The sequence below is a fragment of the Prinia subflava genome, chromosome 8 (genome assembly GCF_021018805.1).
Source record: "Prinia subflava isolate CZ2003 ecotype Zambia chromosome 8, Cam_Psub_1.2, whole genome shotgun sequence".
In the NCBI taxonomy this organism is placed as follows: Eukaryota; Metazoa; Chordata; class Aves; order Passeriformes; family Cisticolidae; genus Prinia; species Prinia subflava.
The window spans coordinates 35,256,914-35,271,307 of record NC_086254.1 but is presented as its reverse complement, the minus strand read 5'-3'; the positions used below and the strand labels follow the sequence as shown (position 1 = coordinate 35,271,307).

General features: G+C 39.2%; 1 protein-coding gene across 3 annotated transcripts in view; it reads right to left on the bottom strand.

Annotated features, from left to right (window-relative positions):
* The window catches only part of ITCH (itchy E3 ubiquitin protein ligase), a 63,849-nt gene that overhangs the window by 30,633 nt on the left and 18,822 nt on the right, over positions 1-14,394 (bottom strand). For all 3 annotated transcript variants that reach the window (XM_063404699.1, XM_063404700.1, XM_063404702.1), the window contains exons 2-5: positions 6,129-6,219; positions 3,562-3,700; positions 1,546-1,670; positions 192-329 (exon numbers count right to left, since the gene is read on the bottom strand). In XM_063404699.1, coding sequence (XP_063260769.1) covers positions 192-329; positions 1,546-1,670; positions 3,562-3,700; positions 6,129-6,198 — 472 coding nt within the window. In that variant the 5' untranslated portion in view covers positions 6,199-6,219. The remainder of the gene's footprint in view (positions 1-191; positions 330-1,545; positions 1,671-3,561; positions 3,701-6,128; positions 6,220-14,394) is intronic.

The window sequence follows — 14,394 nt, the reverse complement described above, 5'->3', positions numbered from 1 at the left end:
TGCAATAAGGCTGAAGGTCTGCCCTGTGAACTATGACTCCACATCAAACAAAAATGCATAAGATTTCTGATCTCTATAAACAGAAAGTTACAGGAACTGCTGTTATTTGGCTTATTTAAAGACTATGTCAAAGCTTCCCCAAAACCAGCTTTGTATAGCAGACATGTAGATTTGGACTGAAAGTCACTTACTTCTTGTACCTGAGGCTTCCCCATTGGTCAGGAGCTCGGAGTCCACCTGCATTCCATCCAGACAGACCGACAGATCTCCCACCACTTCTGCTGGCTCCCTGTCACCGACGAGGTGCAACGTCACCACTACCTGCTCCACTGGAAAAGAACACAGAACAAAGGGAGTTTATCTTACAGCAAGAGAAAAAATGGCCTTTTATTCAAGAAGCTGATTCCAGACCTCAGTGATCAACGGGGGAAAAAAACCCCAAACATCCCCTAGAACTACAGCTCTGCCTCCCCATTATTTTTTGTGTGATAAAACTGAGTGTTTTCATATGTCTTTAGAAAGTTATTGTTTCTACAAAAAGTGCAAAGCTGGAGCATCATCTTGTTGCTGCCTAGAAAGGATTATCATTACAGCAGAGATTGAGTCTCACATTTCTACAGCAATTAATGCACCTGTATATGAGTTAGGAAGTGTAATTCACTTTATTCTTGATTAAGAGCAGATATTATTTCTGTCTTCTGACTAAAAAGCTTCACATTTACCTAACGACATCCAGATTCACATTCAGAACGTGAATATTTTCCATCATATCCCCAGACCAATGGTATATTCAGGTTTTTCAGTGAAACAGAACCGTAACTAAACATTCTTGCTGAAAGGGTTTGAAATAAACCCCAGTGAGCTCCAACAGGTGCCTGGTGTCAGACAGCAAAGGCACTGACCCACAGGGATTTTTGGGTGAAAATCTGCTGCCAGCAGAGCAGCTCTTGCTGCTGTCAGCATTCTTCATCTGCAACACCCATGTGTGAGCTGGGAAGCCAATGCTTCCCTAACAGACAGAACAAAAGGAGGAGAGCACAGAGCTCTGTGCTGCAGCCTCAGGGGTGACATAATGGCTCTGTAGAATTTTGTATTTCTCCTTCAAGCTTCCCAGGATGCACATATTGCCCAAAGCCCTAACTAGTTCCAAGATTAATGAAATAATGCAACATTAACAGTGCTAACCCTGTAGCGCTATTTAGAACAAAAATAACTTTACACATCTCCTGTCTAGCACCAGTCCCAACCACAGTTTTAATTTTTAAGGTATGTAAAAGGAAACTCCTCTGTTTAATTAGCCTTTCACTCACTCTTGCACACAATAGCAAAGTGAAAAACATCTTGTTTTCAGGGACACCTTAGCAGCCTGTGTACAACCAAAAAAGATTACCCTGAAAAAGTAGGAGGAAGCTCATAAAAGCAATCAGAAGCACCAAAAGGAACCCTCAAGGGCCATTTCCAGAGGTGCACACAGCATTCATGTCCACTAACAGACAATTCCTGAGGAACTGTGGCACTCTGAGGTACCCTCCACCTCAGACTTACGTTTCATACTGTTGGACTTCAAAGTCTCATGAATATCCAGAGCAGCACTTCCCAGAAGGACATCAGACTTTAATGTTTGATGGCTCCAAACTCGGAAGTTTAATTTACTTACAGGAGTGACAATTCTGAAAAGAAAAGGTTGAGCACTGTTAGAGCATTTGTTGGTGGGGAAGGGGGTGAACAGAACCATCTACTTCCACTGTCACTAGAAGTTATTAAAAAACAAAGAAATGATGGTGGTAACATCAAACCATTTCCAATTATTAAACTCTCATGTCACCTGGATATGTCATGTCAATCAAGACTGTTGCAAGACTCTTCACAGACCAAATACATTTTCTACTATTACTATTTTAAGGGAAATATAGAAAAACTACCTGCAACTCCCTAGTAATACACAGTCAGTTCTGTGACATCAACTTCAAAGTAATTTTTAATACTGATATTCTTTTTCTATAATGAACACTCTAACATTTATATAGTTTTAAATTACTTTCATTGTAAAAAATGGGTACAAATGACTGCTTATTTTCTCAGTGGGTAATTTCAGCTGTATCTGGTTGATAAGTCCAGACTTTCACAGTCAGCCAGTGCCTTCAGAAGATTCACCTAACAAACTCCAGGGAGAGGAACCCCAAGAGGATCCATCCTCAAAGCCATTACACTTTTCCTTTTTGTCCTGAATCTGAATATAGGCAGCTGTGCCAAGATATTTCCTAAAAAACAAATTACCTCACTAAGCTTCATGCAGCTTTAGTGTAATTTTCAATGAAGTTGATATACACGGGGTGTCTGTGCTCTGCTTTTACTCAACAAGAGCAAAAATGGCCCATGTATTATTGTGTGGATTTGCACAGCACACACTACAAACATTCCCATTAAAAAACGAAAAAGGCAAGCTTCAAAAGGTAAAAGAAAATTCTGGTCTTCTACACTTACATGCATATAAAGCGGAAGATTTTCTTTTTCTTAGTAAGTGCAAAGTAAGGTAGTAAATAGTAGTAACTAAAACCTCACAATAATCTAAATTACAATAAAAGTACAGATACAAAAAAGGCTTTCCTCAGGCAATGTTCCAGGTGCTTCAAGAAGAATAATCTACAGTTTAAGTACAAGCCAATCACAGAATCACTGAATGGTTTGCAGCCCATCTCATTCCACCCCACTTTCCCCTATCCCAGGCTGCTCCAAGCCCCATCCAGCCTGGCCTTGCACACTCCAGGCACGGGGCAGCCACAGCTTCTCTGGGCAACCTGTGCCAGGGCCTCAGTACCCTCCTAGGGAAGAATTTCTATATATACTATAGAAATATTATACTATACTATATATAGTATAATATTATACTATACTAAATATTATACTATACTATTTCTAATACCCTATCTGGCATGCCCTTGTGAAAAGTCCCCAATGTGCAAGCACAGACTGATCTTTATCCCAGAGTTCCATGTGACATTAAGAGAAAAATTAATTTTATAGAACTTGTGTATCTTTTTATTCACAAATACTGGGCCAAGCAAACATCAACAGCTGTATTCATCTCAAATCTGATGTTAGTTTTGTACTAACAATTTGCATAAATTAATTGAGACTTTTGGATTTGTGCTTGAATTTAAAGGTGCACAAGACAGAGCCAACTACTTGTGTTGTGGCATGGTACACTACAGCAGGACACAAAGAACAGCTACACTTTTCATCCACAGCACTTCTGAAAACCGTAACTTTAAATATTGCAACAAAAATGTGCATGGGACCACCAGTTTTAACACTAAATTACTTTACTGCCCTTACTACTCACAGAATTACAGCTCCATAGCAATATAAAATATAAGCACAAGCAGTGTAATAGCTTGTAAATATGTATTTCAGACTGTACTATATTTACTCTAAAAATTATACAAACATCACCACCTCATGCAAAATTCCACTCCTTGCTTAAAATAAAAACAGTCTTCAAGCCCACTGTCAATTGCTTTAATTTAGCTCATATAAATTGGAAAATAAAACCAAACCTACACTGTAAGATGCTGTTTCCACTTTGGACTATTTGTATTGTTGCATTTTTCTGTCTTCTTTGACTGTCCATCTACTGAGACTTCCACGTACGGGCTAGGTCCGAACCATTTATTCTTTTCCTTTAGTTTTGCTGAAATAACTGTTAAGAAAGAGAAAAAGCAGTAATTTATTCAGGAAGATTTCAATTGTGAATAGTATTTTTCAGCTGGGTGCTTCAGTGTTCAAGTGTCAGGTCACTGATGCCTGACTCAAGAAAACACTCAAGAAAAAAAACCACATTAGATGGGTAAAAACCCTCTTGTATTCCAGCTTGTTTATACAATTCTACAGCTCACACAAATGCCTAAAATACGCAACAATACTTTTGCAACATCAGACACGCTAATTAATCATAACCAGTACAAGTCCACAGAAGTTCTCAGGTGCTGAAAGCAGAAAATATCCTCTACAACCTTCTCCTGTCTATCACCAGCCAAGAGAATTCCTGGAGTTTATTACACTTCTTGTTAAAAAGCTCAAAAAATGATCTGCCTCTCATCAAGGCACTGTGGAAAATTGCCACAACTTCTCAGGAACAGAATATCACTGAGAAAATGAATTTTGTGTGAAGTTCTCTGTAGCTAAGCAAACTTACTCAAAAGCTGAATCCAAACCCTGGGTTAAAGTAACTACCTCCTCTTCTAGCAACAACAAATCTGGACAGGACTTGAAGCTCTAGAGCTTTAATTTTGGTGGGGAGGGGCTGTGCTGGGTGTTGACTGAGGGGTTTTTTGGTGTTTGGGTATTTTTTAAGCATTCAGTGTTACTGACTGCAGCATTTCCATCTTTCCAAACACCACTGCCATGCTGCCTCTTTTACAGTGTGGATCTACCCTGATGTTTGAGTCCCAGCTGTTCTTGGATTCACTGGCAACACTGAACTCACAAAACAGTACTGAATACAAAAATATTTTAATTTCCAGTTGGCCCCTGAATTCACTGTTCTAACAAAAACCACCACAGCCTCACTACATCCTTAAAAAAGAGATGACTAATTCTGGCCCATCTGGCTAATCTCCCCAGATTCCCTTTATAGTCTATGCTCCTTTAGAGATTTAGAGAAGTAGCTTAGTATAAAACTGTTCTGAACTGCTCCCAAAGAAAACTCTTTCCCTGTGTATTACAGACATCTCACAGAATTTAAGTAATTAATTTTCACAAACAGCTCCCCATCCTTCCCCTCTTGTCTCCAGTACTTCTATGCTATAGCACCTCATACCTCAACATCTCTAGTTATCTCAAAGACCTACTTTGGAGCATCAAAAGTCACCAAATTTGTACCTACTTTCAAGGTTTGTTCCTACCCAGACACTCTGAAAATTCATTTAAAACTAATGAGGGCAGCAGAATGGGGCACTGAGGGTAAGGCAGGTGGGAGGTAACACCAGCAACGATTTGCTGCAGATCATGGCTGAACATCTACAGAAATTCAGACCTGAAATTCAATACCTCAGCTGTCTCAATTCTAAACACTAAGGCATTTATTCAGCTTCACTGTCTTTGTGTGAGTCTCAGGTCTTTAACGGGGAAAGGCTTGGACAGCAGTCACCACTTCAATCCCTGGCTTTGCTCTCCATCCCTGTGTGGAGCAGATACCTCTGTGAAAACCTCTTCCAATTTCTCTCCAATATCAACCTGCAGGGACAAGATTTCTCTACAGCCTCACAACCTACTGAGGAAACACAAGCTTGTGACCTCAGAGGGACAGCTACAGCCTAACTTAGTGACATCCAACCTCCCTTCTAGTCTGAAGCTTTCCTATCTATTTTTGACAATTCTCATCCCCACAATATGCCTTTTCTGAAAGTACTGCATATGCCCACAGGTTTTCGCACTGAAGGTGCAAAATTTACTCTTGATGTTTCTAAACAGACCTGCACACAACCCTGGATCTCCCATTCAGTTTTGATGCCTCAGTTAAATTTCCAGAGAGCAAAAGTGAGGAAACCCTGGTAATTAAGTTTCAACAGCTGCCCTATTGATGAGGTACTACCAAAAGCAAAGCCTGTAATGTAAATTCATTTCAAAACAATCCAGAGGTGTTCAATTACAGTGATATTCTCACCAACACTTTTATTAAAATTTTTATCCTTTTTTTTATCCATTTCAATGGTGGCCACAGAAACATGTAACAAGGGAGAAGCTGTAAGTCAACTTTAACCAACAGCAGTATCAGGAAAAAGTGTTAGATTTGATATTATGCCAAGTTTCAGTAAGTGCAAGCAACGTCATAATGCACTATTACATTTCCAAGAGGACTGCCTCTACAATTTACTTAACAGCACCCAAAAAGAATTAGTCCTTTCTTTCTTCTTTTACACAAATACGTATAATTGCAAAATGCATTTTAGATTAAGTCTAGAATAAAATAGTTGCCAAATAATGATGGCCTGACATCAATCTTGACTTCTCTTTGGCGTTTTACAATGTAAAACTTCCTGAAATGCAACACAGTAAACTCTGCTTAATTGTGGAAAAACACTGTCACATTTCTAGCCAGAAAAGACAGACAATTTCAGAAGGCTCACCAGTGATCTGAAGCTGTGATTTCATGGACAACCCACTGGCTGGTCCTGATCTGGACCCACTGCCAGCCATAATATGGGCTGGATCTTGAATCTGCATGAAGAGAGAACACAAGCATTTCAATATTCAGAAACTCAAAAATTCATCTGTTTTCTGACATGCGGATACATTAGTGCAAACAAACCCACCATACCTTATTTTGTCTTTCCATTTCCCCAAAGTACAGAAAATCCTTTAAAAAGAGCTCAGTTTCTATTACATGATATGTAACTATTCAGGTTCTAGGCAAAAAAGGTCTTTTGATTTTGTCACTTCAATCTGTTAATTTATGAGTGAATGATTTCTAATTCCAGTGTCTGCTGTACCTCTTATGTCTAAAACATCTGCTTGTCTTAGTGTCGTAAATCCTGGATAAGTTTATCTTTCTGTATCAAGTACTACTTGATTTTAAGAAAATAAAAAACACCACAATCCACAAGCACAGCAAAAAGACTGAAAATAAATTATTAAATTAAAAAGAGAATTTCAAACTTAGATAAACCTGGTTTTGTATCTTTTTTGCCCTTTCCTGGTCAGAGCAAGTCTACAGACAGGGGCTGTAACTCTACAAAGCACTTAAATAAAAAAGGAAATACATCACTTTTGAAAGAGAGCAAGACAACTTTCAGCTACTGCACAACTTTCCTTTTTGGCACACCCCAACACACACACCAAGGCTGGTCTGATACTCCCAGCCCAAGGCAGCACAGGTTCCTCCTTGCAGTATTTGGGGGGGGCGGGGAGGGGAGCAGACAAAGTGGACAATGTGCATCATAGAGCTTCCAGAGAAATTAAATAGTGTACTATTCCATTAAACACAGAGATCACTCTGGAAATACCCAGATACCCCTGTCACCTATTAATTTTTAAAACACATTTCACCTCAGCATCTCTTACCAACTGAACTCCACTGCAAAATGAACAGCCTGCTTCCAGACCACTCACTGCATCCCTGCCATGCCAGGTTCCATCCTAAGTGCCACCTCCACGTCGTCTCCCTGGTCAGAACCTACTGCAAACCATTTGTGCACCTCTCTGGGTGCCTTCTCACGGGGCTCAGCTGCTGTGGCCAAAGAGCTGCTCCTCAGCCCTGAGCCCCCACTGAGGCTCCACTTTGGGCAGCCACCAAACGGGATTGCAGCGCAAAGCAAACATCCCACGCCAGCTCTCAAGCACTTTTCTGCATAAATTACTTCCAACAAGAAAGGAAAGTGTTAGTTTAGGCTGCTGCTATCTGTGAGTCAGAAGACTGCATTTATGAACTTACAGTTGATAACACCACAAACAGTTTATCTAACCCCAAACATACTCAGCCACACCAAGGAAACCACAATTTGCACAAGGAGATCAGGTCTCTCTCGATATGGCAACTTTCTTTTTGGAGGCTGCGATTTGAAGCAAATGTCTGCAACAGTGACTGTGGAAATTGTAATCTCACAGGTATTTGAAAGTCATGAAATGGGTAATTCTTGCATCCTGCACCTTGCTGATGCAAAATGGGACACCACCAAAAAAGGCACTAATGACTTGCTCAAATAGTATTTGGTGTTATTAGTAGAGTTCAGTACTGTTACTAAATTTCAGATGTGAATCACACAAAATTAAATCATGTTAGAGTGAAAGAGATTTTAATGTAAGTATTTAAAAAGCCTACATTTAAATGATTTAGAGGGCAATTCATAATTCTGCTCCTGTGACTGGTTGTACCAACCTCTCTGGGTATCCTCTAAGCTGTTTGAAAGCAATCAGATCACATCTAGACCAACACAGACACACTGGATAGTCTGAAGGAGATTGGATTTACTAAAGAGTGAACTGGTGTTTACAAAAGAGGAAACAGTAAACTGGTGGGTGCCAGTTCCCACCTGGAGAAATGACACGGCGCAGAGTACGCCTGGGATCCCTGAGGGGGATCACTCTCACCTGAACTCCCACACTGAGCACCTACACTATACAATACTCATTCAGAAGCATGTGTTAAGCCAACTTGCATTTCTTAACACAGTAAATACACTCATTTAAATGGTTTTAGTAACAACTGATCATTTTCATTGAGAATATGCAGAGAAAAATCTAGCAGCTTAACCACGTCTGAAATGAGTGTCTGGCAAACACACCTGCTGAGTTAACACATCTGGATGTATAAATGTGCACGTTGGGAGACACAGCCTTCACCAACAACTAGCTAAAGGAAAATTCCAGGGATATACTGCCTGCCAAAACTTCTAAAAAAGAAATTGAACTACACATTCTTTCGTTCTCTCAGCTGCTAGAAAGTTTCTAATGATTTTTGAACAGTGAAACTGAATAGTCTTATTTTATTTTACTCTTGCTAAAATCTAGAAGCGGTTCACTTACAGCAAGCTCCATGAATTCACCAGGAAAAGCAGAGTTTCAGAGGAAGAAGCAGGAAGCAACAATTTACTTCTGCCCTGCACTTCATTCCTATCTCTCTTTCCATGTTTTCTAATACCTTGACTCCAAGTGCCTCTTCTACTCCCCTTAAGTGACTGCTGAGAAAGGCTCCACAAGCAGAAAAGCTGGTTCCGTTCCAAGCTTCCAGCAAGGAATAATCATGGAAAACACACTGCAGCTTATCCCTCAGCTGGGCACTAATTTAAGTCCCCTCCCTACCATGCCTATGTATACTTTATCTGGATTTTTCACAACTCATTGAAATTTTATCAACTTCTCCACCTCCATCTCCATTAGTTTTTGGCCGGAATGGAGTAATTTAGAAAGTCTTTAGTGCAACACACAGAAAAATGGGAAGAGAGTAGGTGGAATTATATACACTTCATTGTGTTAGGAAACAAAGCTAAAATACATTGATTAGCCAAAGAAGAATCCATGGTGATTAATAAACTAGACTTAGAAAGAAACAAAAGAGTGCAAAGGCAGTAACTCGGTCAGCCACACATTCAGCTACTGTCTATTTACACCTAATTTTCAACATTTTACTCCTCTTTATTTATGTAACACATACAACAAACAGTTTTTGTTGGTGTGTAAAAAATTACTCTCTTAAAAGCTGCAGATGATTTCAACTCAAAAATCAGCCTAGGGCTACTTGTAAGCCTAATCACAAAATGAAAAAGCATACACTCCTCAATCACTGTTAAAGTACTTCCATCTAGTTTTATTATAGATATGATACTTAGGAAGGGGAAAAGCAAATGTCTTTATAAATACAGTGGAATGCTACAAGCACTTTCACAAGTTGGAACTGTCACTTCAAACCTGAGAATGCAGGTTCAGGTTTTCTTCTGCAGTAGAAAATTAAACATCTTCATGGATATTTAGGGATTTGGTGAGGTTTGGGTTGGGTTTTGAGTTTTTTTTGGTTGGTTTGTGTTTTGTTGTTCTGGTTTTGTTTTGTTTTAAATTATAGTAAACTCCTATTGCCACTTTTCTTCCAGATCCTGCAACTCACTTCCAAGAAACTGTCAGAATCTGAAATTTAGGAACCTGAGCTGAAAGGTTTGAGAGCTGTGACAGAACGACTGCAGCAGTGTAATGAATGTTCAGAGAATGATCAGGTAAGTATGATTTTCTCAGAAATGAACAAGACAGATTCTTTGGCATACAAAAAATTGAACAGATAAAAAACATCTTCTTGCCATTAAAAATAAACCATTGAAATTGTTGTCTGAATTTCCTTGGTGGCTGCATACCTGCTCCAAGGGTTCTGTAACATCCTACCACAATATGTAAATTATTAGATAAATTATAGTCAGCTTCATAATTGCATGCACCATTGTTGGTACTGAGACAGGTTTGAACAAACACTGCTAAAATAAATCTGCCTCACAGCAGGAAACTTGGACCATGCATCCTTTTGGTCCTGTTCTCTGAATCCCACCTGCAGTGCTTTCCCAGCAGCTCCCCTTAGGCCTGACCCAGTGCTGCTGGGGCATTTTCATCCAAGACAACAAATTTCCACCTCAGTTTACAGTGCAAGGGGTGTGGAAGAAGAGGAAAGTGCAGCCCAAATGCGACACTGGGAAAAAGGAAGGCAGCAAAGGAGGATCCTCAGTTCTTTTTCTAAGAAATCATGAGAAAGCTGCTTTTTTCCCCACCCTTTTTAGTGCTTCGTGGTTAAAGCAAAGGAAGGGAAGAGCTGGGGAGGAGCTCCTCAACCCACAAAATCAGGGAGTATAGACAGAAGAAAAATGCAATCAACAGACTGAGAGACCTTCAGTGTCACACCAGTTTAGCTTGGGTGAATTTATTCAGCACTGGCATTTATCTGGTAAGGACCCAGCTTACTGAAGAAGGTAATTTTGGTTTGTATTTATTTGAAAGAACAGAAGACACTGAGGTGAGAATGAAACCCTGTGGCTGTATTATACACACATAACTTTGGAAATATGTTGGTGCATGCTCTTTACAACTCAAAAAATACTGAAATAATTGCATATTGTTGGCTGCTTTAAGTCTTATGTTAAGTAATTAATTTTAAGAATAGGTTAAGCTGCACTTTGCAGGTGTTCCTATTCAAAGTGCATTTGCAATTTCAATAATGGAGAAAAAACCCTGCATAATGAAAAAAATTCTTATATACCTAGTAATTTTAAAAATGGTTTTGAGAACCTCACTATGTAACAGGAATACACACTTTTGGAAAAAGCATAAAATATACAAAATTTTGTTGGAAAAACTGCATGTAAAATGTAACATGTCCCTCTTACCAACAGGCATGTGATAAATATATGCACTTTTTTGTGTATGAGAAATTATAGAAATACTTCTTCTCCTTCCCCCCAAACCCTGAAGCCTCTCTTTAACTGAAGGCATGTATACTGTGGCAAAGGTTTTTCTCTTTAATGTTAGCTGTAACTACACAGAGAGCCCAGGCAGAGACAGGGAGTTTGGCAACTTACATGCTTAGCAAATATGCAGTTCAACTGTTGAAGTTCAAAGTGTTCAAGTTTCATCCTTAAAGTAAAATGTGGTTTGACAAAGCTGGTTTTAGTGGTTTACACTTTTTTTCTCCCTAAAATAAGCTTTAGGGACGTGGTCAGGTTTGCTCAAACGAGTCAAAAGACCGAAAGGAAGAAACTGCTGAGTAATCCACCAGGGAGAAAAGAATAGACACAGATTATAAGAGAGCTGAGTACACACTGGAAAGGGAAGCAATTATGAGGTTTGCACCAAGAGATATTTATACAAGGAATGGATCAGAGAGGTTTAACAGAGAATGCAGCTTGGCTTCCTTTGGTGATTACTTTGTGAGCAGCACTACATCCATTCACCAAGAAGTCTGGAAAATCCAAGCAGTCTGTGCCAGAACACAACTTGCTGGAATTTAAAATGCCCGAATTGTCTTCTGAACAAATGTGAAATACAGGCTGGGTCTGAAAACAGGCTGTGGGTTGGGTTCCTGAGCTGTGTGTCCTGTCTCCCCTGCCCTCAGAATCGGCATAGGCACAGCCTCCATGCTCAGGTTATCCAGGTACAAGCCAACATCCACGCAGCTGCTCCGAGAGCAACAGGAGAGATCCCCACTGAAAGATAAAACTGGAGCCAATTCAATACACAGGCTAAAAATATATTTGTGGGGAATACAATTTAATCGGTTTGGGAAGCAAACCGAGTGACATGACCTTCAGAGGCAGCAAGGAGGGCCAAGCAAGATATATAAACCACAAAACAAATGAAAAGAGGTGCCCAACTTCTGCCCTGGCCCTATAGTAGACTTACTAACGAGAAATCCTTGACACTGAAGTAGAAGCTTAATCTACTATCCAGTCTCAAATCTGTGTATTTTATTTTTTTCATATCTGATCCATGTATACAATATATACGATCTACTGGCTTAACACAGGAATCCCTTTCTTGTTACATCTCCTTACAGATGACTATTTCTGCACCCTTTCCAAGGACAATGGTATAACAAGAGTCAGAAGTTACATCTTCTCAGAATCAACAGGTCTACTTCTGCCAGTGAGATTATCTGAATCTGTATGAGCAAACATACCTGTAGAGAATGTAATGAAGATGCTAAACTGAGATGAATAAAGTAGGGATGAAAACATGAATAAATCAGCTAAACAGGAGTTAAAATGGCTTTGATTGATAACAAAGGGCACTTCTTGCAGGAATAAAACTGAGGAGTGTTTGTGTCAAGGCCAGGCTGCATTCACTCTGATAAGACTCCAGCACAGATGTGTGACCAGCAAAACAGCCTGTGCTTCAAAGAGGAGCGTGCCAACAGGGTTATGTCACATCACATATGTCATTCCATTTCCTGTCAGCCCAACAGGAAAACATACTGTAGCTTTAAAGAGATGGATATTCCAAAAAAGGAAAAAAACAAGCAGCATTAGCCTCTATAGAAGATTTATGGAAGCTGAAGTAAGCCAGATTCTGATGCAAAGGACTAGTAAAAAAACAACTCTTGACTCCCAGAGGATATAAAATATCTGTATGTGAAGTAGTTTGTTGTCACAAACAGGAACCTGAAGCACAATAAACAGTGACATACCATTAGTTCCACCCTCTGCAAAGCATAAGAGAGACACTGGCTAGCCCACCCTCACATGTGGAAATGTTCTGGTGTCTGAGAGTACACAAGTGAGAAGATGAGTTAATGAAATGTGTGAGAGGGTATAAGTAATGTGAGGTTTTAAAGATAAATACCACATTCTCCAAGGTAAAAGACAGTGAGACACTTTGCCCGCTAAAGTCTCATACTGAGTTTTGTTTTACTAACTTCCTGCAACCTCAATGTAATATGAATGATAATAAGTGTGATACTATATTGATATCCAACAATGGCATCAAAAAATGATTGTAACAAACATCTTACATTACAGCGGAAAGACTAAGAAATTACATATTATCAACCTTAAACACTTTTTCTAGAAACAATTATTTATGCAACAGTAATTCTCAGTGCTGATTCCTTCTTGTTCCCAAACATCTAGCACTTCAAGAGAGAACTGAGCATGCAAAACTATTCCGAGTCTGAAGTTTTCAAGTTGGAAGTGTTGAGAAACATTCACCCTGCCCACCAAAGCAAAGACATCGCCCAATAAAAGGCAGAATAACTCTGGAAACGTTGTAGCCAGACAACCAGTGATGCTCACTTTAACTTTTCCCTGAATACCTGGTATCACCAGGTAGTGCTCCTTGTGCAAATGCCACAGGTTAGAAAAACTGGTCTATCAACTTCAGCCTGAAGAGAAAAATGCTTCCAACACTACTTGCAGTCCAAATTAAACTGTCTTCAGGCCTCCCAAACTGGAAACTTACAGCAAAATTATAAGAATTCAGTCATTAGCATGTCTCTGCAATGAAAAGCCTGCTTGTAAAACCTGCACCTCAGCAGAAATAGTTCACATGACTTTCTTCTACACACATGTAGCATTTGATCCTGAATAAAATAATGGGAAAAAGACATGTAAGGAAACAGAACTGCAATATAAACAATTCCAAGAAAGACAAGTGTAATTTGACAGTTTTTCACACTTTCAGTAGTACATCAGAAATTCCCCAACCACAAGCTGTTCTTAGACTAAAACTGTGGCAGGCAGGACAAAGGGGATAAAATTGGCATTGCCACAAACTCAGACAACTTCCCAATGGATTTCCTTCCTAAATAGGAGGATGTCAGCTTTTACTAACTTTTAAGAAATGCTCAAAGAGGGGAAAAAAAAGAAAAATATACATGAACATCATATGCCTTTTGCTTCATTTCCAAAAGCCTGGCAAGAGCAGCCACTGCAGAAAGCTGCACAGGATAATTAAAACCATTTGTGAAAACAAAGAGATAGTCTGTTTTTATTTCAGCCATTTCCTTCTTATGGTACAATCCATTTCAAAGAGGACAACAATTCATATATGCAAACCACTAAGCTAAAACTGGTTCAGTGCTGTAATCTTCAAAATAGAGCAAATGGCTCTACTTAAAATGGCTGGTTCTTAAATGCTGCCATTAGAAAATGTGAAAAAGGCTTGCTGTGTGTGTGGCTCTATGCAGATATTTACTATATACAATAATGCTAGGTAGAAAAGTTATGCTGTATTGACATTCGAATAATATAGTAAATGTAGTTTTTAGCATTAAGTTTTAGTAATAAAAGAATTGTGTGTAAGATATTTTCTTTAGCTCAAGAAGAAGGAAAAAAAAAAAAAAAAAAAAAAAAAAGGGAGAGGCCCAGAGGTGTTTCTCAACAGAGATAACAGTTACAACAAGAAGAAGAGAACCCACCCTTAGGACTTTCA